This window comes from Lipophrys pholis, assembly GCF_963383615.2.
Source record: "Lipophrys pholis genome assembly, chromosome: 23".
Lineage (NCBI taxonomy): Eukaryota > Metazoa > Chordata > Actinopteri > Blenniiformes > Blenniidae > Lipophrys > Lipophrys pholis.
Window position 1 is genome coordinate 887,126 of NC_137645.1, and position 24,844 is coordinate 911,969.

At 49.2% G+C, this 24,844-nt stretch overlaps 1 protein-coding gene across 2 annotated transcripts in view; it reads right to left on the reverse strand.

Annotated features, from left to right (window-relative positions):
* nrp2a (neuropilin 2a) overlaps positions 1-24,844 on the reverse strand; it is a 59,301-nt gene that overhangs the window by 23,858 nt on the left and 10,599 nt on the right. For both annotated transcript variants that reach the window (XM_080493014.1, XM_080493015.1), the window contains exons 3-7: positions 16,807-16,988; positions 9,597-9,827; positions 7,642-7,797; positions 7,093-7,262; positions 6,242-6,397 (exon numbers count right to left, since the gene is read on the reverse strand). In XM_080493014.1, the coding sequence (XP_080349140.1) occupies positions 6,242-6,397; positions 7,093-7,262; positions 7,642-7,797; positions 9,597-9,827; positions 16,807-16,988 (895 nt within the window). The remainder of the gene's footprint in view (positions 1-6,241; positions 6,398-7,092; positions 7,263-7,641; positions 7,798-9,596; positions 9,828-16,806; positions 16,989-24,844) is intronic.

The following is a 24,844-nucleotide window of genomic DNA, read 5'->3' on the forward strand; positions in this document are numbered from 1 at the left end:
ACACACACACACCACACACACTCAGACAAGCGGACGAAGCGTCTTTTAACCGACTGTTGAGTGTCACTCACTCCATCAGTTTGTGGTGGCGTGTGCAGGCTGGCGGTGGCCGACAGTCACACAGCAAAGAGACACAACAGCTACAAGCAGCCGAATTAAAGATTAAAGCCGTCACTTCTAGAAAAATAAAAAAAACAACACAGGCCCCTACATGGTTTTTCTTTTACTCGATTCCGAGCTCGACGGGATCAAACGTACCAATCCGCCCGCAGTCTAAAATATCAGATTGCTTCCTGCTGTTTGATGATGATGTTTTTTTATCCTAATCTGAAGTGAAAATCCGCCTGTTTTCTGCGGAGAGTTGAAACTATGACGATGTGACCCATTTGTAAAATTCCCACGCCTCTCAAAATGATATTCCAGAAATTCCCCAACCAGTAAGACCACGAGTGATACGACTCCAAAATCCTACTGGAGGGGGTTTTATTTGATTTTCGGCCTGGCCTGATTTAATCAAGTGGAGCTGACACTGGTAATACAAAGCAGCAGGAGTGTTTGAACAGATAAGCGGGCCTATCGCTGCACTATCTGCTGCTGGATGGAGGATCGACAGCTGCTCTGTTTACCTAAGAGGCACAGCGGTGGATGTGAGCTCTTATGGGGGTTATGTAAACACAGAGGCATGCTCACACAAAGACAAGTGTATGATGGAGGGTCCAGCCGTCTTTCCCACTCTCGGATGTCTCAAACAAAGAGCAGCAGGGAGGGAAGACAGAGGAGAATCCTCCGAAGGATAGTTAGAACCAGATGACGAGTGCGAGGGCGGGGACGGGGACGGGGACGGGGACGGGGACGGACGTTTAGGAATATGATGAGAACAAGGTGGACGAGGAGGAAGGGAGTGGTGACCACAACACGCAGAGAGGAAATACCGTTTAACCCTTCATGTGCTCTCAAAGTACCCAAAGCACAGATAATATGAAATAAACATGAAATGGTACAGACGGCTTCCAGCAGCCGTTCCATGTGTTGTAAACATGAAGTCTGTCTGGAGGAGACACACTGTGGGGATGTTTACATGTATTAGCTTGGATTCTGTGGCCGCCATCACCGCGTCGCTGAGTTTGGCAGAAACGCGGACGTTACCGTTCCAATAAAGGGTTTAATGTATTTGCCTTTTTAATAACGCAGGAATCTTTCATAATCCGAGCAGCAGACATTCAAGAGAGCCAAAACATGGGCTCTGTTTCCTTCTCAATTAAAGAAAGTATGTGAAGCAGTTAGGGACTGTGTTTAATGTGTCTGATCTCCAGTCACACTGATGCTACGTTACGTCTGCCCAGTTAAGCTGATATGTGGTTTTCCAGGTTTCTGCTGTTGGAAACACCGATATCTGATATAAGGTCATTCCTCTCCCCTTCCGCCCGGCTCTGCAGCTCCACATAGGAGACTCATTCTTTGGTTAATTCTTCCAGATTCAAGAGAACACGAGCAGAACTGCATCATGCCGGCGCTCACATGTCCTGCTGGAGGAAACAGGAGGTTTCCATTAATAACAAGTTTACTTTCAAAAAGTTGGACATTTAAAAAAAAAAAATCATTTGTTAAATTTGAAACTTCCCAGAAATGCTGAAAATGCCCGCCGTCACTAAAAGGCCATTAGCTTGTGCATTACGACGCTGCCAGCTGCTTCTTCTTTGTGTTCATTGTCAGATAAAAGCCGGGAGCGCGGCCAGCGATTCACAAAAACAAGGATTTGTTCCATAAGAATCTGCTTTCCTTTTAGTTTGGCGTGAGAGTGGTGAGGGAGCAAACGGAGAGAAGAAGAAGAAGCCTCCGCTGTCAAACCGCTTCCTCCGCTCTATTGTCAGGACACCTGAGAGGTCACTCCTGATCCATTACCCCCCCCCCCCGGGGTCAAAGGTCAGCGGCCTCAGGAAGCAGATGGTTGGTCATTGACCAACTCCCCGATAACCTGGTTACTTTTTGACGTGTGAGGAATGAACCTGGTGAGGCGGTCACATTCCTCACGTTGGTAGTTTGTCTACATTTGTCACCTGGGTTAGTTTTCACACCGGCTCTTCTTCTGGTCACGGAGGAGAATTAAACAACTTTATAGAGCAGAAATGCCAAACACATTTTAGTCCGGCGGCCACATGAAGCCCAATTCCACCTCAAGTGGTCGGGACCGGTGAAATAATCACCTTTAAAATTTAAACTTTAGAGTTTTCCTTCGTTGTGGCTCAGAGTACACCTGATTAAAATGTAGGTATTTTCATAAAAATGAACAATTAATATGAGAAAATGACTGTAATCTCAACACGAAGCCAATTTTAATGAAACACAAAACGTCTCCTATCGCCGTTGCATGATGGGCGCTTTAACAAACTCTCTCTGACCGCACGGATTCAGGCTAAAGTTCATTTCATATTTTTCATGGCAGCATCACTGACTGATGTGTTATTGTACTCTTAAGATATTTGTTTACTTTTCTTTTTTTTTTAAATTTGATGTTTGACTCTGGTCTGGGGGTTTAAAACAAGAAGTTTGATGAAAGTAAAGAGGTGAAAGTACAGATAATGTGTCTTCAAACGGATGGAGAAAAGATGAAAACTATTCAGATCGTCTAGTAAAACCGTAGAAGTACTTTGCGCCTGCGGCCCCCGTGCTGTCTGGGCCACCTCAGTAATCTGCCCGACAACTGGACCCCGCCTCTCACGTGACGGGTGAATAATTAATGTTGTCATGTTGTGTCTCCTGGTGTGGAGAGTCATGAAAATATAACGAAGACCCCATTAACACACACACACACACACACGGCGGTCAGACTTGTTTGTGCGGACGGTGGCGGGCTGCAGGCACCGAGGGTATTTAACTATTGATGACCTCTCCGGAGAACGAGGTCACCGGGAAATGAGTTTTGATAAACATCCAGCAATCCAGATCGGTAAATACGGATCATCATCCAGAGGACGTTTCACTGGATCTCATTAAACCACGGAGCGTTTGTTCCCCCGACAATGAGCCTGATAGACGTACACACCATGAGATGACTCATATCGCGTCTCTCTGCTCTGTTTTCTTCTACATTCTGGGCTTTTGGCACTCGTCTCCTCCTCCGACAGTGTTTTCCTTCAAGCTGATGGCCCCGGGGGGCGATGTGGCTCTGCACGAGACGTTACTCCTTATCCACTTGTTTCTTTTTCCTCCCGTGTTCTCCCATGTTCTCCCATGTTCTCGGTGGCGCCTCGCACCCCAACTCTGGTCCGGGGTTTCACACCCGGCGCCGCATCTGTGTGTGAGCTGTAATCACTGCATGCAGAAGGAAACTCGTCTCTGAGGCGTCGACGTGGAGAACGAAAGAAAGACAAGGCGCGAAGGAGGTGCAGCGCGTGCGTCGGACAGATTTGGCGTTTCAGAATCGCGGAGCTCGGTTCTCGCCGGGGACGAGGGGATTTTCCTCACAGACACATGACATTGTGAGCTTCGACTGCGTGAGTGTGTGTGTCTACGTAGCAGAAATCAGCTGCGTCTATGTGCAATTCCTGAGTGTCCTCACGTCTCATCAAGTAATGAGGTGCATATGCGACGGGTGTTACTGAGAATTAACAAGTCACATGGGTGTCAGATTGAAATGTGTTGGCATGCAGAAAATGAGTTAAAAAAAAAAAAGAGGCGCGTCTGCAGAATGTCTCTCTGATGGTGTGACTCAATTTCTTTTACAAAGAGCTCCATTTCCAACAATGCTCTCGCTGTCACACTCCCTTTTCATGCCGTTAAATCCTTTGACCTTTGTTAGCACAGCAAATAAGGACACACATCTTGACAATAAATTGCAAAGCGCTCTCTCCCAATAACACACACACACACACACACACACACACACACACACACACACACACACACACACACACACACACACACACACACACACACACACACACACACACACACACACACACACACACACACACACACACACACACACACACACACACACACACACACACACACACACACACACACACACACACAGAGGGAAGCAGTGCCCAGCCTGAGCCTTCATTCAGAGGTGATTCATATCTCGGGCACACACACACACACACACACACTCACGGCTCAGCCCTCCACAAACACTCCTCCGCAGCCACGTCGGCTTCCAGCTCTCTGTTAAATGACAATTAGACCCAAATCCACTGTCATTACGGGACCCCCTGTCGAGAACTGCGCTTCAACCACTTAAAGGCTCTTCGGGGGCTTAGAACCAGCTAACTGGGAGTTTGTATAGAAGGACCAGCGGATTAACAGTCACGGAAGATTCAGCTGCAGCCCGATGGGACCGGAGGAGAAAGTCCTCAGCGTCAGTTTGTCAAATCCATCCATCACCGGGACCGGTCAATAAAAACATGAAGAGAAACTGGTATAATCTGAGACGCCGTGGCTTTTTATTACACGTCGAAGAAAGCCCAATAAATCCCGGAGACGTCACAATCTCCTTCATATTCTCCAGAAACAGATGGTGGAGCTAATCCGACGTACATCTCATGTAGAATATATATTCGAGGAACCTCCACACAACAGATCAGATTCTCTATATGTGGTTTTAGTCTTTGCATGCAGCATAAATGAGACGATCACATCATGATGAAGTGACTCATGGTTTGACCTGCAGCAAGTTACGAGACGAGCTGTTGTTTGTATTCTGCAATAACATGTCATTTCTGCTGAGCCCCTTCATGGTCGCTCACTCTATCATGACATTTGCATCACTTTCTACAGGGATTTCACATCAAAGTGGTCTGACGTAATTTGCCATTTGCAGTTTCCACAACAGAACGATATCATTTATCGCTCAATCTACATCATAATGGAAAACTGCACTTCAGGCTCAGCATTTATTGGAAAGTTGAATTGATTCTACATTTAGATAAAGTCTGAAGCATAGGAATGGTACGCATCTTTTTTCTGTCGCTGCTATACTTCACAGATTTGCCATCTTTTATTGATCTTTCTCACCAGCGCTGCACACATAACCAACTGTAAATGCAACGCAATATCCCTCACAACTTCATGTTGATGCATCTGTCTGAGCCCGTGTCTGAGAGGGTCCGAACATTGCTTTTTTTTTTTTTTTTTGCTCAGACAGATTAGTGGACTCAGATTACATAGTACAGACACACACACACACATCATATACATATGCACACACACGCACAAATCTCCAGACAGAGCGATCAGCCAGGGGTTACTTAAAGGGCGGCTTCTGTGGGTGTGTGTGTGTGTGTGTGTGTGGTTGGGGGGTGTCAGGGGGGTTCAAATAAATTGCACAGATGTTGACTTTTAAGTCAAATCCACATTTCGCTCCATAATCTCCACATCAAATACCCCCCACTGGCCCCACCCAAACCAATCACTGGCACACAGAACGTAGAGGAGGGGGGGTCTCAGTCCTTATGGGTAAGTGTGTGTGGATTAACCCCTCCCCCTCCGCCTCTTCCTCCCCCCCTACTCTCGCCACTCTCTATTTTTCTGTTGAAATCCACTGTGACCTTAACCCAGATATGAGGGTTGGAGTTCGAATCCCCCGGAGGCCGGCTTACTGCAGGTCGCACCACGACAACAACAACCTGCGCCGTTCGTACATCCAGGAAGCTCCACCCGACAAACTAACAAGGGCGGACTCTCGGGGCGCTCACCGCCCGCCCAGCCCACGGAATGAGTCAGCTTCGGGAGTGTTAAACGCAGTTCTGCTGGTGTGAGTCCGAGGCTTACACAACCTCAGGTGTGTGTTTCTATGTGTGCGAGCGTGAAGCCAGAGAGAGATGATAAATAGCAGGTCGAGATAAGGGCACACAGAGGACGCCATTGTTCTTGTTTGTCAGGTTGCCCTCCGCGCTCTATCTGGATCGCGTTCTCCCTCGCTCGCTGGCTCATGACCCGGGTCACGACTCGGGTTCATAAACAGTCGCGGAAGGGGGAAAGAGTCCTTCAGGAATGTTGAATCCATCGATATCGCCCCCGGATGAACACAACGGCCTTTGTTGGCGTCAAAACGGCTGTGAAGAGTTATGAAGAGCCACCCATGTGAACTTTAATCAGATTTTTCAAGCGGGAAAGCTAAACTTTATGATAATGCACTCTTGTGTGTTTGACCTGGCCCACTTTTAGATTTGTTTTCCATAAATTACTCTGACATACGTGAATGTAGGGGGGGGGGGGGGGGGGGATAGAAACTGCTTACCTTGTGGTTTTTGCCGTGTCGGTACACCATCCAGTCCTCTCCGTTGGTGCTGACCTCCAGTTTGAAGGTGGTGACGTAGTAACTCTTCTGGGTCTCCTTGGAGACGGCTCCCTGCGTGGCGATCCCCGTCAGAACTTTGAGGAAATGAAGGTCGACCTGCAAAGAAAACACGTGTGTATGTCGTGAATAGAACAGATTAGAAAGTAATGGGAGTGAAAAGGAACAAATGTGTAGATCAGAGGATTTATGGTGCTCAGCGCTGATGTAGATACCAGAGACTGAGCAGCTGCTGCGTCTATCTGTCACGCAGGCAGCAGGGGACGGACGCCGACTGTGGCCTGCTGCTGAGGAGCCTAGGTGGTATTCGTGTGTGTGTGTGTGTGTGTGTGTGTGTGTGTGTGTGTGTGTGTGTGTGTGTGTGTGTGTGTGTGTGTGTGTGTGTGTGCAAACGGAGGAAGGCTGGAGGCAAAGATCAATGGCACAGTGTTCAGATGCATTCCAAGGAGAGCACCTTCATCAATCACGGGCTCCTCGCCGCTCTCCTCGCCGCTCTGCGTATGCAAGCGCGTGTGCTCCAGACAGGAAAGATTGAGAGTGCAGAAGCACTTCCTTATCATCGGTTCACAGTTCCTCCATTTCCTTTATAGGTGTGTGTGTGTGTGTGTGTGTGTGTGTGTGTCCTCACTGTACAAGATGCTCTTCCCCTGCAGGAGGATCACTGAGGAAGTGTATTGTCCTCAGGAAGTGAAAGTTATGCAGGTGTAATCAAAGTGACTCTATATTCATCTTATCTTTCTGATTTTTCGAAGCATGTTTCAGAAACAAAGCACGCACACGTAGCGGAGCCGTACCTGTATATACTCCTTGTTGCTGTCCTCCGACGGCGTCCAGGCGTTGTCGTCGTTGTTGAGGCGTGCTTGGCGAGGCAGCCAGCGGTTGTCGTAGAAGGTTGTCGAGGCGGAGATCTGATCGTCGCTGATCTTCCCCGACTCCATGCCGAGCGCCATGCTGCAGTGGAACGCTGGAGGGAGGAAGAGCGTTTACTGGGTGACGGAGAGTGATCGGTTCCAGGGGAAGTTTTCAGACGGCCGTACGGAGCTTTTTGAGGAATATTCACAACAACATGAAAAAGGACAAAGGGAGAAGGAAAGCAGCGGAGAGTGTGAGCAGAGGCAAATTGAAGTGAATTAATTTATATTCTCAAAGAAAACAGTCTGGGAAATCTCAGAAGGGGTGAAAGAGGGAGATTGAAATAGCACTGAAGAAAAGATGGAGAGGGTGAGATGAAGAGAGAGAGAGACGAGGCGACAGAGACCAGGCTGTTGAACAGGAGGAAATCGAGGTAAACAAGCCGACACGCGCAGCATTTGCAAACACGCTGGAGGTTGTGGCGCACTCACAGTCAGAGACTTCTTTGTGTGTCATGTTGTAGCGTGCGGAGAAGCCGTCTTTGGCCACGGCCATGTCGGTGTGGAAGGAGAGCGACAGCAGGCCGGAGGACGACTGGATCTCCGGGGGGATCTTGGTCCCACAGTAGCGGCCGATCAGGGGGGAAACTGCAAAACACACATCGGATCATCAGTTTGGAAGAAAATCTGCTGCTTGTGTGGAGTGAAGAAAAGAGTGAGGAGCCTTTAAATCAATGCAGCTCTGCACAGACAGGTTTCCAGTGGCCATGCTGCTTCAGTAAGTGTTGTCTAATGAGTCACAGCATGACCCCCCCCCCCCCCCCCCCCCCACCATCATTCCTCTCTCTCACTCTTAACTCTCCTGTCCATCCCTCCATCTGCCATGTGTGTCTCAGCCAGAGCCCAGCAGGGAAATACGAATCCCTGCCTTAATGCAAGCTGCACTGGGATCAGACACACACACACACACACACACACACACACACACACACACACACACACACACACACACACACACACACACACACACACACACACACACACACACACACACACACACACACACACACACACACACACACACACACACACACACACACACACACACACACACACACACACACACACACACACACACACACACACACACACACACACACACACACACACACACACACACACACACACACACACAGCAGGATTACAATGGTCTCAGGACAGTTTCCTTGCCAGACACCAAATTCTTCACCATGTTCGCGTCTCGTCTCCCATCCCTCTTTTACGCCCGAGGACTCGGCTCACAGGAACTGGGTTACACTTTAATTTGCTCCTAATTCTCAACTTTGAATGGGATAAATTGTTTTCAGCTATCAAAGCTCCCAAATTTGGGGCTATAATTAGAATTTTTAAATCCACTCGGATCCTTTTTTAGCAACTGAAAATGGAATAATTAGAGCAAATCTGCGTTTCCTTGCTTCATATTTGGTTGAAAGGAAAATGAGGGAAGAATAGAATCGCAGCATGTGAGAGGTGAGAAATGAGCCACTCACCAGAACTAATTTGGGTTTCATCAGCCCCACAGCAACTTTCCCTGTAGCGGCCACTTTCAAAGACCCTGATAACATCCTCAGGTTTTTTTTTGGTTTTTTTTTTTTGCTGACCACTTTCTTTCTGAGCTTTTCCTATTGGATGCAAACAGATACTCATCGTGTCCGTCACTCTCGCTCGCCCGGAGGAGGAAGGAAGTGCAGGGTGATAAGCAGGGAGGAGAGTAAGAAGGGGCGGGGGGGGGGGGGGTGATGAAGGGTGTTATTAAGGAGAGGCAGCAACAGGGCCATGGGAAAGACCTGCTCCTTGGGGGTGTCCAGGCACTTCCTGCTCCCTGTGTGATATAATGTTTCCTCCATTTAATGGAACGGGATGCGAGGCCAGGCCGCTCGCATCAAAGAGAGCGATGGCTGCTGGGGAATGACGACTATGATGCAAATGTGTGTGCAGGGACGTGGACGACTGCATGGGTCGGGGTGTGAAAACATCCATTTTCAAAGGATGTGAGTCCGTGTACCATAATAGGTGAAGATAGATTTTAAACAAAGTGTGAATTGTTGTTTTATTCCATCACATATTAATATTCCTGACTTTCTACATGCTGATTATAGACCGCATCAAAATATATGTAGGAATAAAGCTGGTTGTGAGTGAGCTCACATGAGCTTCTTGGAGTACTTTAGAACTTCCACTTTCACAGTTTGAAGTTGTGGCTGTAATTTTCCCAGTGGGATGTGGATCCATTACCAGTGAGCAGTCGCTAATCAATGCACCACTGGAACCTGAAGTTCTAACAAAGCATCCGTGGGGAGCTGGTGGCAACAATCAAAGAAGGATTGTTTGAATGTAACGTGCATTAGAAAAGTGTGAGCGCTGTCCAGACAAAACCTGTTTCTCACCTTGTGGAAGGCCGTCCCACACGTCCAGCCAGTCGTACTTGCAGTCGCCCTCTCCCACCAGCAGGGGGTCGTTCTCCAGGTCGAAGGTCAGGAACGTGAGCGTGATGTCCATGTGTGGCGGGGCGATGATCATATAGGAGCACTCCAGATTGTGAGGGTATTTATCCGGGAACCCCGGGGACTCGATCATGCCAGACGGGCTGGTGAAGTTGCGGAAGCAGAATTCCGAACCTGAGAAGATAACGAGGGTAAAATGGCATTTAATGATCACTTTGTTTTACTTTAATGCTCACATTCAAAGACAACCGAAGCATCTCACAGTGATATATCTCATCTGAGTTGCAGAGAATGTTTCAGAAAGCTGTGCGTCACCGACAGCCTGCGTGAATATACACTAGCTGCACAAACAAACCGCTTGTGATTACAGATGGAGGGGAGAGTACACACAGCGAGCAAATGCTCAAGTGGGCGTTTCTAATGCTGCATTATGAGCCGGCTTATGGCTCTCTTTGTCAGTCGGGCTCCTTCTATTGTCGAGATCCAGCCCACCATAATCCCAAACACTTCGAAGAACAATAAAGATTGAAACTCGAGCACTGTTATCCTTTCTGATATGATACCGAAGAAAAACCAAGAGCTGCGGTTGCCAATGTCAATACAATACTTGTGGTGAGAGGAAGGCATTGAAGGCATTTGCTTTGAAATTATAGCTATTAAAAGGCCTTGAGTCGTCTGATCTGGAGCTCCAGCATGTCAGCAGCACCAGTCACACATGGGAGAAGAGGCTATGCCGAACAGCAGGTAATACAGGACCTAAATAATTTAATAGCTTTTAACTTTTACCTGAAAGAACACATCAGTCTAAAAATAGAAACTAAAATATTGGCAGTTCGATATTGATTTGTACATTTATGCCGTCACACGGCTCGGATTGCCCGAGATGTTTTCTCTGCTGATGCCTGTTTGATTGCACACGTTCAAAACAAGACAATCTATTACCCTTCATGTTCTCATTTGTGCTCCGCGCATGCATGTGTATGTGTGTCAGCTCTCCATTTCACACGCTCACACACACACACACCCCCGAACTTGTGTAATGGTTCTAAGTGGGCCCTGTGCGGCGGCTGCTCATTAGCCATGCAGATTTATGCGCCCTGGGCGGCTCACCTTGAGCGCCAGCAGCTGTGTGGCTCAGATCATCTACCCATCAGCCACATCGCTCGGCGGCCCGCCGGGGAGCCTGAGTCACGGCCCAGCGTTTATGGACGGGCACATCAATGAGGGCGGGAGTCGGTCCTGCACATGCGTGCGCACACAGCGAGCCGGGGGACTTTACACAAATGTCACAGCCGTGGACTCATTCATAAACCGCGGACTGCTTCGCTCTTCCCACAAACATTTCTGCCTTTATGATGTCAGCCACAAACAGGCAGCTCTGTTTAGCTGCATGTCTTGCATCCATCTCTATTTTTACACCAGCCAAAAGGACAAGTGTGCTCATGAGATAATGTTGCTGGACTTTCATTAGAGCTTTGTTTAAGTGCACATATCAGAAATGCCTCCACTCCTCCTCCATGTATTTATAAGCACACTCGCTCTGGAGATGGAGCGAAGATACATTTCAGAATAAGGACACTAGTCCGTTCTCAAGGTAGTTTCCCACCGTTGCCTTGAGTTGCAAAGCAGATAGGAGGAGGAGGAGGAGGATGAGGAGGATGAGGAGGAGGAGGCTCATGGGAGAAGCAGCTGGTAGATTTCAAACCTTGGAAAGCAGGGTTGCATCCAGCAGCACTGCGCTGTCTCCGAGAGCTGCCAGGCGGCGTTTGATAAGCAGATTCCTATTCATAAACGTTTTCGGAGTGCAGACATGTTAACAGAACATTCCTTCGGCGGCATTCCTCCGAGGCACCAGGCCTTATTATCAGGCAGCCCTATAAAAGCCGCTCAGGCCCTCCCCTGTCTACACTTGGTTAATGGTGGTGAACTGACCCCAATCAGCTCACAGACTGCGGCCAGAAACAAGGAGACGTTCACATCCATCGCAACCTTTTTCCTCATTTTGACCTCACATCCTGCCTCGCTTATATTCTTGTTCACATGTTTTATTTCTCTGCTCATGTGCATCTCTGAGGTAATCTCTGGGAGTGTGTGTGTGTGTGTGTGTTGCACTACAGCTCGGGTGTGAATCTTCCCCCACATGTAAAAGGCAGCGTTCAGCTTCTTGTGTCGACTCCCACACACACAAACACTGCGGCATCAACAACACCCCATGGTTCCTCTGCATTTGTGCTCGGATCCCTGCTGCTCGCACACAAACATCTACAAACACAAACACACACACACACACACACACATACACACACACACACACACACATACACACCTTGCCTTGCTGAAATATGACAGTAATTTACAGCCAGCCACAGGCGATATCTCCCCATCCCCTCGACTGCTGACCTCACCTGTCTGTGTTGTGTGTGTGTGTGTGTGTGTGTGTGTGTGTGTGTGTGTGTGTGTGTGTGTGTGTGTGTGTGTGTGTGTGTGTGTGTGTGTGTGTGTGAGAGAGAGATACATGAAAGCCTCACGTGATTATAACAAAGCAATAAATGAACGACACTGTGTGACACGTCTTTATTCATATGCATTTTTAGAAACGTGCTCACGTGCACTTCCGACTGTCTACTTGTTTGTCTCTCTGCACGTGCCTCCTGTGTGTGTGTTTGTGCGTGAAGGTGTGTGTGACAGCATCCCAGTGTGTGTGAGACCCAGTAACACACTGGCCTTGTTTCTTACTGGGTCACAGTGCAGCCGTCTGGAGTCCCACTGCTGAAAACTTCAATCTGAGCACAGCTTGACTCCATCGCCTCCAAACACACCGCTCACACGCTGTTTAGACCGTGTCTTTTACACTCCGTGTGTAAAACTCATCCCCTCGCACGCCGGCACATGCCAGCACTGTGTGTGCACGCGTGTGCTTGTGTATTAGCGTGTGCACAGGATTGTCTTGTATGCATGAGTACCTTCTCCTTTCGTCAGCGCTCATTACTTCACAGTGTATGAACATGCCAAAAACAAGTCCCCCCTCCGCCCCCCTCTGTCACCCCTCGGTCTGCGACACACACACACACACACACACACACACACACACACACACACACACACACACACACACACACACACACACTGGCCTTATGGAGGCCCCTTGTCGGAGCTCGCCTCGCACCAGGAGCTGCCATTTGGCGAGAGCTGTCTGCTGGCAAAGAGTCGGGAGGTCATGGCGTGAGTGTGTGAGAGTGTGTGTCAGTGTGATGCGTGTGTGGGGGGGGGGGGGGGGGGGGGGGGTTGAGTTGCTGGGTAGAAACCAGCCGACTCTTGCACATGAGTGCCCGATGTCAGAGCGGCTCCACGTGTTGTGTCGGGGAAACCCCCATCCCTCCCTCCGTCGCTCCGTCTGTGTTCATTCACCCTTAACCCTCCGATTCGTCTGGCGCCGCCCGGCTCCTCCGGTATCGGCTCCTCCGGTACCGTCTCTCCTCCGTGTTCACGAGTGTCTGCTGCACATGAGACCCCCCCCCCCCCCCCCTCGCCCTCCTTGTGCCACCTGACACACATCTGCACCTCATACACAGACTCACGTAGATCTCTCCTGTAACCCGGCATGAGCTCACTTCAACATTTCATTGAAGAAAAATCTCTCCTGAGGCAGCAGAAGTGTGTGTGTGTGTGTGTGTGTGTGTGTGTGTGTGTGTGTGTGTGTGTGTGTGTGTGTGTGTGTGTGTGTGTGTGTGTGTGTGTAATGGAAGTGGCGTGCTGCGCGCGGGGGGGGGGGGGGGGGGGGGGGGGGTGCTGGAAAATCCACAACAACAACAACAACAGGAACAACAAGGAGGCGGCAGAGAAGGTAAACAACATTCCCGGCGTGTCGCGGTTTGACACTTTTACACACCCTGAGAGACGCCAAGCGTCAGCCTGCAGCAGCTCGGTACGGCGAGGACTGCTTCCCCTCCGCCATCAACCTTCAAGGAGCCTCCTGCTGTTTGTCATCAAGGTGTTTATGCCGTCCATGCGGTTGCTGATCACGTCTTGCTATTTGGCTGTGGGACACCGATCAGCCTTAAACACTCTTTGCGCTCAGTTTGTTTATTCATGAATCTAATTCACCTTCGCCAGTTAATTACTGGAGTCTAATTTCCGCGATGGGATGAGTTGGGTGTTTCAGGAACAAACAGCGCACAGCAATCAGCCGTATAGAAACAACCATCACCGATGCAAAGGGTCAGCGGCCAATCAACATGATAGCATCAGAAATACACAGGGAGCCAATGTTATGACTGGCGCCTGGGTGGGGGGTGTCCCGCCTTGAGCGGCGCTCCCACTGTGACCCCGCAGATGCCACGACAGCGGTCACCAGCAGTCTCATCGGGGACCCAACGCCCCGAGCTGCTTTCTGACCCCCCGTCTTAACTCGGGATTGGCTGCGGCGTGCGGCGGCCCCCGCCGTGCGAGTGGCGGGCTTCGGGGAACGGGGGAAAAGGGGGCTTCTTTTGCCAAGTCTTCCCACTGTAGCCGTGGTAACAGCGTCAGCAGCACGTGATGTAGTGTAAGTATAAGTGTATGAAGGATGGATGGGGGGGTGAGAGGCGGGGTGGGCGGGGCGGGGGGGTAGCCAGGGCAGAATAAAGGGTTAAGCACGCATGAGTAGGACCAAAGTAGGCCACAACAATAAGGGGGAGGAGGGGTGGTGGTGCACATCCTCCGTACAGCAGGATTAAGGCGTGCATGCACCGTGTGTGTGTGTGTGTGTGTGTAGGTGGGCGAGAGAGGATGTGATGGGGCGGTAGATGGAAGGATGTTTCGGGGCTACACACTCATGGCGGCTCCCCTCAGGAGGCGGACTGAGGGATGGGGGGGGGCATTCAGGGAAGACGTGGAGTCAAAGGTCCACTCCGGATTCTCCTTCCTGGAAATAATGAGCTTTCTGAGCACTGTACCCCCATCGGGCACACACACACACACACACACACACACACACACACACACACACACACACACACACACACACACACACACACACACACACACACACACACACACACACACACACACACACACACACACACACACACACACACACACACACACACACACACACACACGTAGAGAAACAGATTGTCCAATTCAAAACCCCCTAGAGTAGTTACAGTCACCGCTTATGTAATAAGGTTGAATGAGCAAAACAAAAACAAGCCTCAGTGTCATTAGTTCATGGCTCTGAGAGCGAGCAGGCCAGGATATGCCCCTCTCTCACACACACACATAAACACACACGCATACACAGTCAAAAGCAGACGCACACTGTCTGACTGCCAGACACAGCGTGGTGGGCTGGCCTGGACCGTAAGCGGCGCTGTGCTGTCTGGTGAAGCCGAACAGACGCACACATCTTCCAGCTGTGTGCTCAGATCTCTATCTCAGTCCGGACCCACCCTTTAAAAACACACACAGACCCGTAAACATGCCCCCAAACACACACACACACACTGTACACAAATACAATAGCACGAGAATATGCTTGAGTAATATAGCGACAAAAATGCAACTAAAATCCAGCAGTAATTACTTGTACTGTAGTAAACAAGCAGGCTGGGTGTGTGTCGCCATCAGAAGTGGTGCAGTGTTTAGTGGAGACCCGTGGCCCCGGCCCGCCACGCAAAGACAAACAGCCATGATGAGAGAGCGTGCAGCCGCCTCAAACGCAGTAATTAACACATGGCCCCAATCAGCCATCCTGAATACATTTTCTCAGTGCAACTCACTCCGCCTCTGTCTCTCTTTCACCCCAATCATTTTCCCACCGTCCCGTCTGTTTGTTGGTCTCTCTGCCCGGCAGACCGACCGACTGACAGACATCTGGAACCACCCACACAGGCAGGCCGCCGCCGCCGCCTACGTGCGTTCGCACAGTGACACCATCTCTCATACCCCCTGAATTTATACCAGGATCTCGTTAAAGCCATGGCAACCGCATCCCCCATCCACCAGCTCTCCATCCATCTGTGTGTGTGCGTGCGAGACAGATGCAATCTACACTATTACATCGTCAGGGTTCGAGCCGGTGGCCTTGGTAACAGAGCTGAACGTCAAATCTGGGTCACATTCGTTTGACACCAAACCGGAGATAGATTTCAGAGGTGGGAAGTGATAACTTAACACAGAGAGAGATTTTCTGTGTGGCTTTAACCCCGACTGACGGCGCTCGTGTGTTTGAGGAGCTAAATATTTAGGGAAATGAAAGAGAAACCTGAGCGAAACAATCAGCTGGAAGCCCGACAACATAAATCCTGCAGCCCCAAGGCCACGCACACTCACACTCACACACACACACACACACAAACACACACCTGCACACACACACACACACCTGCAGCAAAACAAATATTCCTCAACCTTGCCTGCAAACTGCACTTCACCTCCTGCACTTTGACGACTTGGAGAAAATCCTATTTCGGTGCACACTCGTCCCCATCAATCTCCTCACCTCCAGCCTCTCCCCATAAACCTTTCACCTCAAGTCCAACTCCAAGTTGCCTCCGAGCGCTCTCCATCATCCCCTACAACCTCTCACACTCTCCCCCACAGGAAGTGGATCCCGCTCCGGCGAAGCAGGCATTCCTCACATGCTTTCAGGCACTTTAAAAGTCATTTCGGATTTTTTTTTTTTCATTTCATTCTTGTCCTCCTCTACTCTCTATAAGTTTGGTATGAAATGCTCGCCTGCTTCTGCCGATGAAAATTGCTGTGAGAGTGTTTGGGTGAGTGATTGCAGGTTTCGGGCCATTAACTAAAGGCCAGCCAAGAGGCACAAAGACAAAATCATTAACCTACACATTAATGTCCAGGAGAGAGTCACGTTTGGCTCGGAGGTCAGAGGAGTCATGTGAAACTCATGTTTCCCAAAGAGAACTCAGAACTTTTTGTAAAAAAAGAAGAAAAAAAAGAGCACAGGTAAAGCGATGTTTGGATGCATCGTTCTTGCCTTTCTGGACCTTGTAGAGCAGGGGTGTCAAACATAAGGCTCGCGGGCCAAAATCGACCCGCATGAGGCTCTAGTCTCTCCAAACCACCAAGCAAATTGTACATATTTCAAAGAAAATATTGATTTTTTAAACATTTCCACCAGGAAAACATTTGTTTTTGGTAAATTTTCTACCTGTTTTGAAGATCTCGTAGCGCAGCGAGAAGCCCGCCCCCTGGTGGGCGTAGTCCGAGACAAATCGGATCTGAAGGGAGGGCCCGGACGAGATGATGGGCGCCGGCGCGATGTTGCTGCAGTGTCGACCCAAAACGTCAGCGGTGTCCGATATCCCATCGCGGATCTCTATGAAGTCGTATCTGATGCGCACAGAAAAAAGAGAGATTAGCTCCTGTGGCATTAAAACATTCCCCTTGAAAAACATCTTTGTGGTCAGCAAGAGGGGATTAGGAAAGGAAGGAAGATAAAAGGAGAGCAGCAGAAGGGATATAAACATAGATGGATAGTTCAGGGCTTATGCAACCAGCGAAGCTAATAAAAACCAGACAGGTGTGCAGCAGCAGAGTTCAGCCTCGGGACGGAACGTCTGAGCAAAGATTCGGTAATACAGCACAACATTAAGACGCAAATAGACAGATCAGCAGAGTACCCCCCCCCCCCCGCCCCCCCAACGGCATTCAATCTACTCTGATGACCTAGTTTAGTTCGGGACACTGAACTGTGATCAGTCCAAATCAGAGAGAACGTGGTGGAACCCGGCACGGGCCGTGTGAGGAGGATGGATTTGTTAATAAGATGTGTAAAAAATAGACCGAGGAGATAGAATGAAGACGTGAGGGCGGGGGGGGGGGGGGGGGGGGTTAATGTGAAGACACCTTGCTTATTAGCTTCCATGTGCTTGAGCTCTCAGATCCCTGTGACCTTTGACTGGACGTCTGACCCTGAACGATAAAAGCAAATTCCTGGTTGTCACGTCGGAGAGTGTGTGTGTGTGTGTGTGTGTGTGTGTGTGTGTGTGTAAGACAAAGTGAGAGCCCACCTGGCTGATCCAGAATTAGCCCTGTGTGTCACTCCTTTGACTTTATTAGACACTGGGGGGGGCAAAGGGGGGGGGGGGGGGGTGTTATTTTACAACTACATCTTTAGAACAGCACATGTTATTCAAGCAGGTAAAGACTGCATAAGATATATGTGCCAAGTAAATATGGTTGAAATTAATTGGGGATTTACATTCTAGTGAAACTTTATATTTTTCTCATATTAAACTGATTCTGCCAAACTACCAGTGCAAATACATACACACATTATAAACTAAGTCTTGTTGTACTTTAATTTTCGGTCTCATGGATATAAAACATGCATTAAAATAGGATCAACTGTGAGTGTGGATTTAGTGACTTTGGTAATTTGTCCTAAAAAGGTTTAAGTATCTTTGGCGCCTCTTTGTTCTCCTGAGTTCAGGACCAGTGGAACTGATTGTCTGTAAGACGCAGCTCTTCCACTCTTTACCTCCCATGAGTGACTCCACGGCGTGTTGATATGATTAACGCCTCTGTTTGGGAGCGAATCAGCAGCGTTTAAAGTGATAATTTGAGGTTGTGACAATAGTGGAAGGAACAGAAATCTCTATAATTTGTGTTTGTTACCAACTTGGTGCTGAAGTACTATTTTAAAGTCTGGATCCTTTTTCTTTGAGTCGCAGTGACAGTAATCTTCATTTCCACGCCTCATTTTTTCTTTCTCTTAACCACAGGTTTGTATCTGCACCTACAATTTTCCACTAAATATGCGTGCGGCTGTATTTCAAGTGGCGTGAATAATTTGCTCTTAATTCTGATCTGTGTTTTTCTCCACAGTTCTAACGAGTGTCTCTTCACCCCACACGCTGCTTTGCCCGGCGTACCTAAATGCCTCGCTGCAGGAGCCCCGGAGGACGCACACGCTCCAGAATAATTTACTTTATGTGACGAAGCTGTCAGAAACACAATGCGATGGGCTGTTGGATGCTAAAAATGCACCAGCACCTTTGGGTTTGGGAGCCACATTCAAACTCAGCATCCTCCAGATGCAGTCCAAACAGGACCCCCCCCCCCCCCCCCCACACACACACACACACACACACACACACACACACACACACTCGCTGAGACGTACCAATCAGCTCTAGGCTGTGTTTCTTTGTGGCGTCTCAGCACTAAGACTGCTTTTGTACTGCCAGCTTGGAATAAAACCTGGATTAAGAAGAGTCGGTAAGCCTCTTTTTGGGGGGCTATCTCATTCCTGCAGTGTATTGATTCCCTTACAGTGCATTCAGGCTAAGACTGATGATGGAGGGATAATCCCGGCCACAATAATCTGGGTCAGAGAGGCACGCGTACAGGTGAGGAAATGCCACGTTGAGCTTGTATCGTTGAGCACCTTTGCAAGCGTCTGATCGGCAGAATTAAATCTCATTGAGACAAGAAATTAGAGGGAAACATTCATGTTGGAGACAATCTGGGAAAAAGTTGAGAAAGTGGAGATGAACTGAATTATGTGTTCAATGACTATTGATTAAAGTGGCCTATCAGGCTGACAAACATATTACTAGTACTATTATATTAGTAGTATTATCATAGTATTACAATAATAATATGAGCACATACGCAGACATTTAGTCCTCGTGGTTTTTTTCACATTATAAATAAAGTTAGGCAATTTTAAACTCCCCAACAGATGTTATTACAAATCTAAGATGGAAAAAAAAGAGTGTGGAGAAGTTGAAGTGTTTGACGGCTGAGTGTGCAGTGATTCATCAGGTATGACTGTTTCCATTTCCTCAGATTTCTCCCAGAACTGAAGTGCTCTCGTCCACCAACGTCAATCCTCTGAAAAACTCTCCATGTGCTTAAAAAGCTCCGAAGTGCAGTGGTTTGTGAGGCGACGTGTCTGCGTCTCCCTGATCCTTCACCTTAAGCATGTGACGCTCAGCTGTGGAGCAAATCTGCACAAAGGACGGCCTGCAGAGCCGCCGTCCAGGACTCTGAGACATGTCTCGGTTGTAATCCTGCATTACAGAGGCGATGTGAAGCTTTAAACGCCGAGCTCCCCACAGTGAGTCTGAGAGCCATGGCCATCCCTAAGTACGCCTGCTTAGGGCTGTAAGTGACACATGCTTTAGGGAAAACACACACACACACACACACACACACACACACACACACACACACACACACACACACACACACACACACACTCCAACAAGTGCCAACAAACACACAAAGAGTGAGCTGGCTTGTGCACGACGACGCAGGCGAACACTCGCTGCCGTATCGCCAGCACCAAGGATAAAAGAGCTGAGAGCCTAATTAGGTTTTAATTGATTTTGGAGTGGGTCTCTATCCTTCCTCCTCTCTCTCTCTCCCTCTCTCCCCCTCTCTCTCTCTCTCCTGTCGTGGATTAGCGTCAGTGAGTGAGTGTTCCTCAGATGTGATTATTGACCTGTTCGCTCTGCCTCTCCCCGGGCTCTGATGAATACATGCATGAGGCCCTGACGTCTGTCTCTCGCTCTCAAACACACCCTTAAACGCATTCCAGGACATTGCACACGCATAAATCATGACATGCGCACCAAGACGCTCTGCAGCACCCGCATATCTGATCCCCCTCCCCCCGCTGGCCCCCCCGCCCGGCCCCCCGCCATCACACATCCAGATTCCATTAGGCCTCGTTTTACCCAAACTCCACCTCTCTGTCTGACACATCCGTCCACCACATCCCCAGACTGTCTGAGCGACCGGCCCGTGTTTTGGGAGCCATTACGGGGCACCGGTCCCCCCCCCCCCACCCCCCTGGAGATCGGCTGGAACAGAGGGAGAAGGGTTAAGGAAACTAAAAACCCTTGAGGGCCAGTAATTCTGCACCAGTCCAGACATGTCTCCTCTTCCTCTCCTCTCATATATCACACCGCCCTCTGCGCCAAAACAACTAATTGCCTTTCACACCTTTAGCCGTTTGCTGGGGACCAGAGGCATTTCCTGCAGCGAGCTGCACCTCACACCAGTCCAACCCCAGTGAAGCACATATATCAAATATATATATTCATATTTACACACTGCATGTATATTTAGAAGTCTCTTCGTGACCATGCGTCCTCATGATTGGTCACTATGAGAAGCAGCATCACGTCTGATCTTTCACTCCAGAGATCAGGCGGATATGAGTCTTTCCTTTCCCTTTCACAGTCGCGCCTGCTCTTCTGGGTTCTGGTCCCTCTGCATGACGCCGGCTGGAGTTTGTTTGAAATCTACACCACCTGCAGATCGTTTTGCTCAAAGTGAAAGAATGAATCTTCCATCATTTCTCCAGATTCAAAGGCATCTGCAACCTTTCTTTCAGATCTTGGCGTGACGTTTTATTAGCAGCAGAGGCCAAACGTCAGACGAGTTGCTGATTTATTGGAACAAACACCAACTTGTATTTTATCCGGGGTTTGTTGGACTGTGGCGGCTTTAATAATAGACACTGGGATGATTGTACGAGTATTTTTAGCTCGTCGAACTCGACCATTTCTGCTTGTGTCACTCTCCAGACAGCGAAGTTATCTCACTGTAATAAACAGCACCTGCTGCTGCTGCTGCCTTCTTCTGCTTCTGGCTTTTCATTTGACTACCAGTCTGAGGTAAAGACCCAGCCTGGGAACATTTCATTTAGTTTAATCTACATGCTTACGTAAATAGGGAAAGCATTCGCTGGGAAACCGGAAAATCACATAAAAGATTAACACATAATTTGTTGTGGGTGCATCACAGTCGTCTGATTTATTTTGTTTATGCCGATAAAAGAGCAACAGCTGTTCTTGAATATCAGCAAACCAAACTTGGCTGTACTCAGACACTTGGGGGCTTCTGCTGAAATGATTTTCCTCTTTGCTGAACTCGGGTTTTTTTTTTTTTTTTCTTCTTCCCAGTTTTCCGCTCTCACAAGATCTGGATCTGGTAAACAATGAGGATCTGTGCTTTTCTCCACTCCCTCAAGATGATCTGCAAAAACAAAAGTAGACACACACACACACACACACACACACACACACACACACACACACACACACACACACACACACACACACACACACACACACACACACACACACACACACACACACACACACACACACACCCTCAAAGGGGACTCTAATAAACTATAAGTGCCTCTGAAATATTAACTAGATGCTGCGAGCAAAATCCCTACAGATCCACAGAGCCTGCCATCTCCAATCGAGCCCCAAAACAAATTGCTCTCCTCCTCCTGCTCTGCTCATGCCTCGCCGCCCTCCTCTGCCGTCCATCACCCCCAGCTCATACTTACAGATGACGGCGGCAAAACCGCTGACCACAGATGGTCTGGGCTCGGCCCCGGACCTTCTAGTGCTGGCATCGATCGGAAACACCAGACTAGAGCTGCTGGCCTGCGCCGGAGCCGCGACCCCGCCGGCCCTGCTGGATGCTTTCTAATCGACCTCCATCAGCACATGATTGCAGTCGAGGGTTTCTCCAAATGCTGCGCAACTTAGAGCCGCCGCTTCGCTTTCATTAATTCTACAAGTGAAAGACGCAGAAGTGCTGCAGCTGCACCAGCGAGGCTCGTCTCCTTCCAGCCGCCATTGATCGGAGGATTCCTTTGAAAAATGATGGTTTTTTATTTTAAACTGTGCGGGCCACTCGTTATATCATCATTATGTGCCCGTAGCTGTAATGACTGCTCGACGTGGACGACCATGATCTTGTCCTGAACGCCGGCCAGGTGCCAAATATTGACCGATTAGAAGCTGAACAACTCCCTTTAGCCTTGACCTCCGGGAACTCGTCAGTCTCCGAACATCCTCCTGCTCCTCCGCCTCTTCATCCCTCCTTTATCCACCTTCCCCTCGGCTATAGGCTGATCATCTATAGATTTCTCATTACTGGTGGAATACAGACATTGATCCCACACCTCTCCGCCGAGCTCCCTTCAGTACTCGGAGGAAGACGGGATCTGCAAACACACACTTGTGCAAACATCAGTGTGTTGCAGTGTGTCGGTGACACCACAGGATTCACAGCCGTGTGTGTGTGTGTGTGTGTGTGTGTGTGGGTGTGTGTGTGTGTGTGTGTGGGTGTGTGGGCGAGAAGTTATAAAGTTAGATCATAAAACCGTCGGCCCTCGGGCTGCGTTCAATAACAAATAACCAAATAAAAGTGAGAAAAATAAAAACCACATCCGTGGAATAAATGGATTTTCTAGAATGACTATAGCTTTTGTGTGTGTGTGTGTGTGTGTGTGTGTGTGTGTGTGTGTGTGTGTGTGTGTGTGTGTGTGTGTGTGTGTGTGTGTGTGTGTCTATATGTGCCATTCTTCTTTATTCCATGTTTAATTCAAGTGTGTAAAAATAAAACACCTCCTCGGGCTGGAGGAGGGAGAGAGTGATGGAGGAAAAGAGATATATCAAGAAAAATCGGAGGCGGAGGAAGCAAAAGAGTAAAAAGACTGAGGAGGGAGAGAAAGGAGGGAGGAGAGAGAGATCTCAGCTCCTGGTATATCACTAGGTAGCATCCTGGGGCTTGGTGATGGCAGATTGCATTAGAGATATGGGCCTGATATTTCATCTAGCCTTTATTACATTTAGTTCACATCAATCGGCTGGCAGCCTGGAGGTAAGAGCTATTTGGCACATGGCCGGACTCCCCCTGAAATGAAATCCTGAATTAAAGTGCCACCTCAGACATGGAGCGCCTGCATAAGGCCGTCGATTTGATTGCTGCAGCAGAGCCGCGGTTTGGCTGCGCTGCCTGCTTGAACCGGCCGAGAGAAAAGCAGCAGCTGGCCGGGGATGTTGGAGTTCAGACAGCAGCCCCGAGCTGACCGGGCACTTCTCTCACTTTTAGATGGGCTTGACGCACCAAGTGGGGAAACGATGGCAGATGAGCGGTTTCACACCCACAGGTTGCACGTGTTTTGGAAGCACAGTCACAAAAAAAAAAACAAAAAATAAAACATATGTCCATTCACAGTCCGTATAACCGCGTTATCGCCCTGCGTTCTGTTTCCACTATCAGCAGTCTGGACCACATGTTTCAGGTAACACAGCTCTGCTTTTCCTCTGTAATCCCAGCTGTCATGCAGATTTTCAGGCCTGACCGAGATGCCCGGCCCTCCACCTCTTCACCCCCACAACACACACTCTCTCTCACACACACACACACACCATCCTCGAGGAAGGACCGTGAAAACATGCAAAAATCTACTGGCTGCTCGCTCGCTCACACTGCCGTGGCTAATCGGGCGGGCAGAGAAAGGAAGCAACCCATAACGCCGCCACGGGGCTCGGATCAATCCGGAGAAGAAGCATAACGCAGGACAGAGAGAGCAGGAGTACTGAGCCACACTCTGCCTTTCTACACTTCTTTCTGCTGCCATTTCTCTGCCCTGGAGGGCAAACGCAGAAGGGCAAACACATTAGCGTGGGGGAATATGCATAAATAAATGTTTCCCTCTAATGGGGTGTATCAGGGCAGGACGGCTGGATGGAGGGAAGCACCATCAACACTCGTCTCCACAGTTATTCACACGTAGACGCCCACCAGTGCTCCATGACGATTCCTCCTCCACAGGATGAAAGCAGGATGAGTGGGAGTGAGTGTTGGAGGGCAGGCGAAGGCCTCGGTCCCTCCAGGCCAGCCCCATTCCCGGCAAAACTGTCGGTGGAGGAGAGGGGGCCTTGCAGTAAGCCTTCCTGCTCCTGCCCTGCACGCCTCAGGCTGCGAGAAGCTGCTCGCCACATTGCTTATCGACAGCTGAGCCGCTCTTCCTCCTCCTCCTCCTCCTCCTCGCCGGCCACGGCTCCGTGACGCCGGCGCTAACGCGGAGGAGCGCAGTGCAAAGAGGAGATAATTATGCAACTTTTTCTCCCCCTTTTCAGCACATTAAACCTGGAGACACACAAGCCGAGGCATCAAAATAACATTTGTGGTTCAGCTGCGTGAAAAGAACCGACAGTCATTACAAAAGCCTTTCACTAGAGCAGCCATTGATGTGCTCATGAAAGCAACATTTTTCTCCTGGCCAGACAGGGCGCTTTGTCAGGGAACACAAGCAGAACGAGAGGAGGAAACAACCATCTGGAATTATTAATTCTTTAATTTGCTGAGTGACGACAAAGCGCAGCGCTCCCTCTGATTCAGCTGAATAAAAGTAGAAC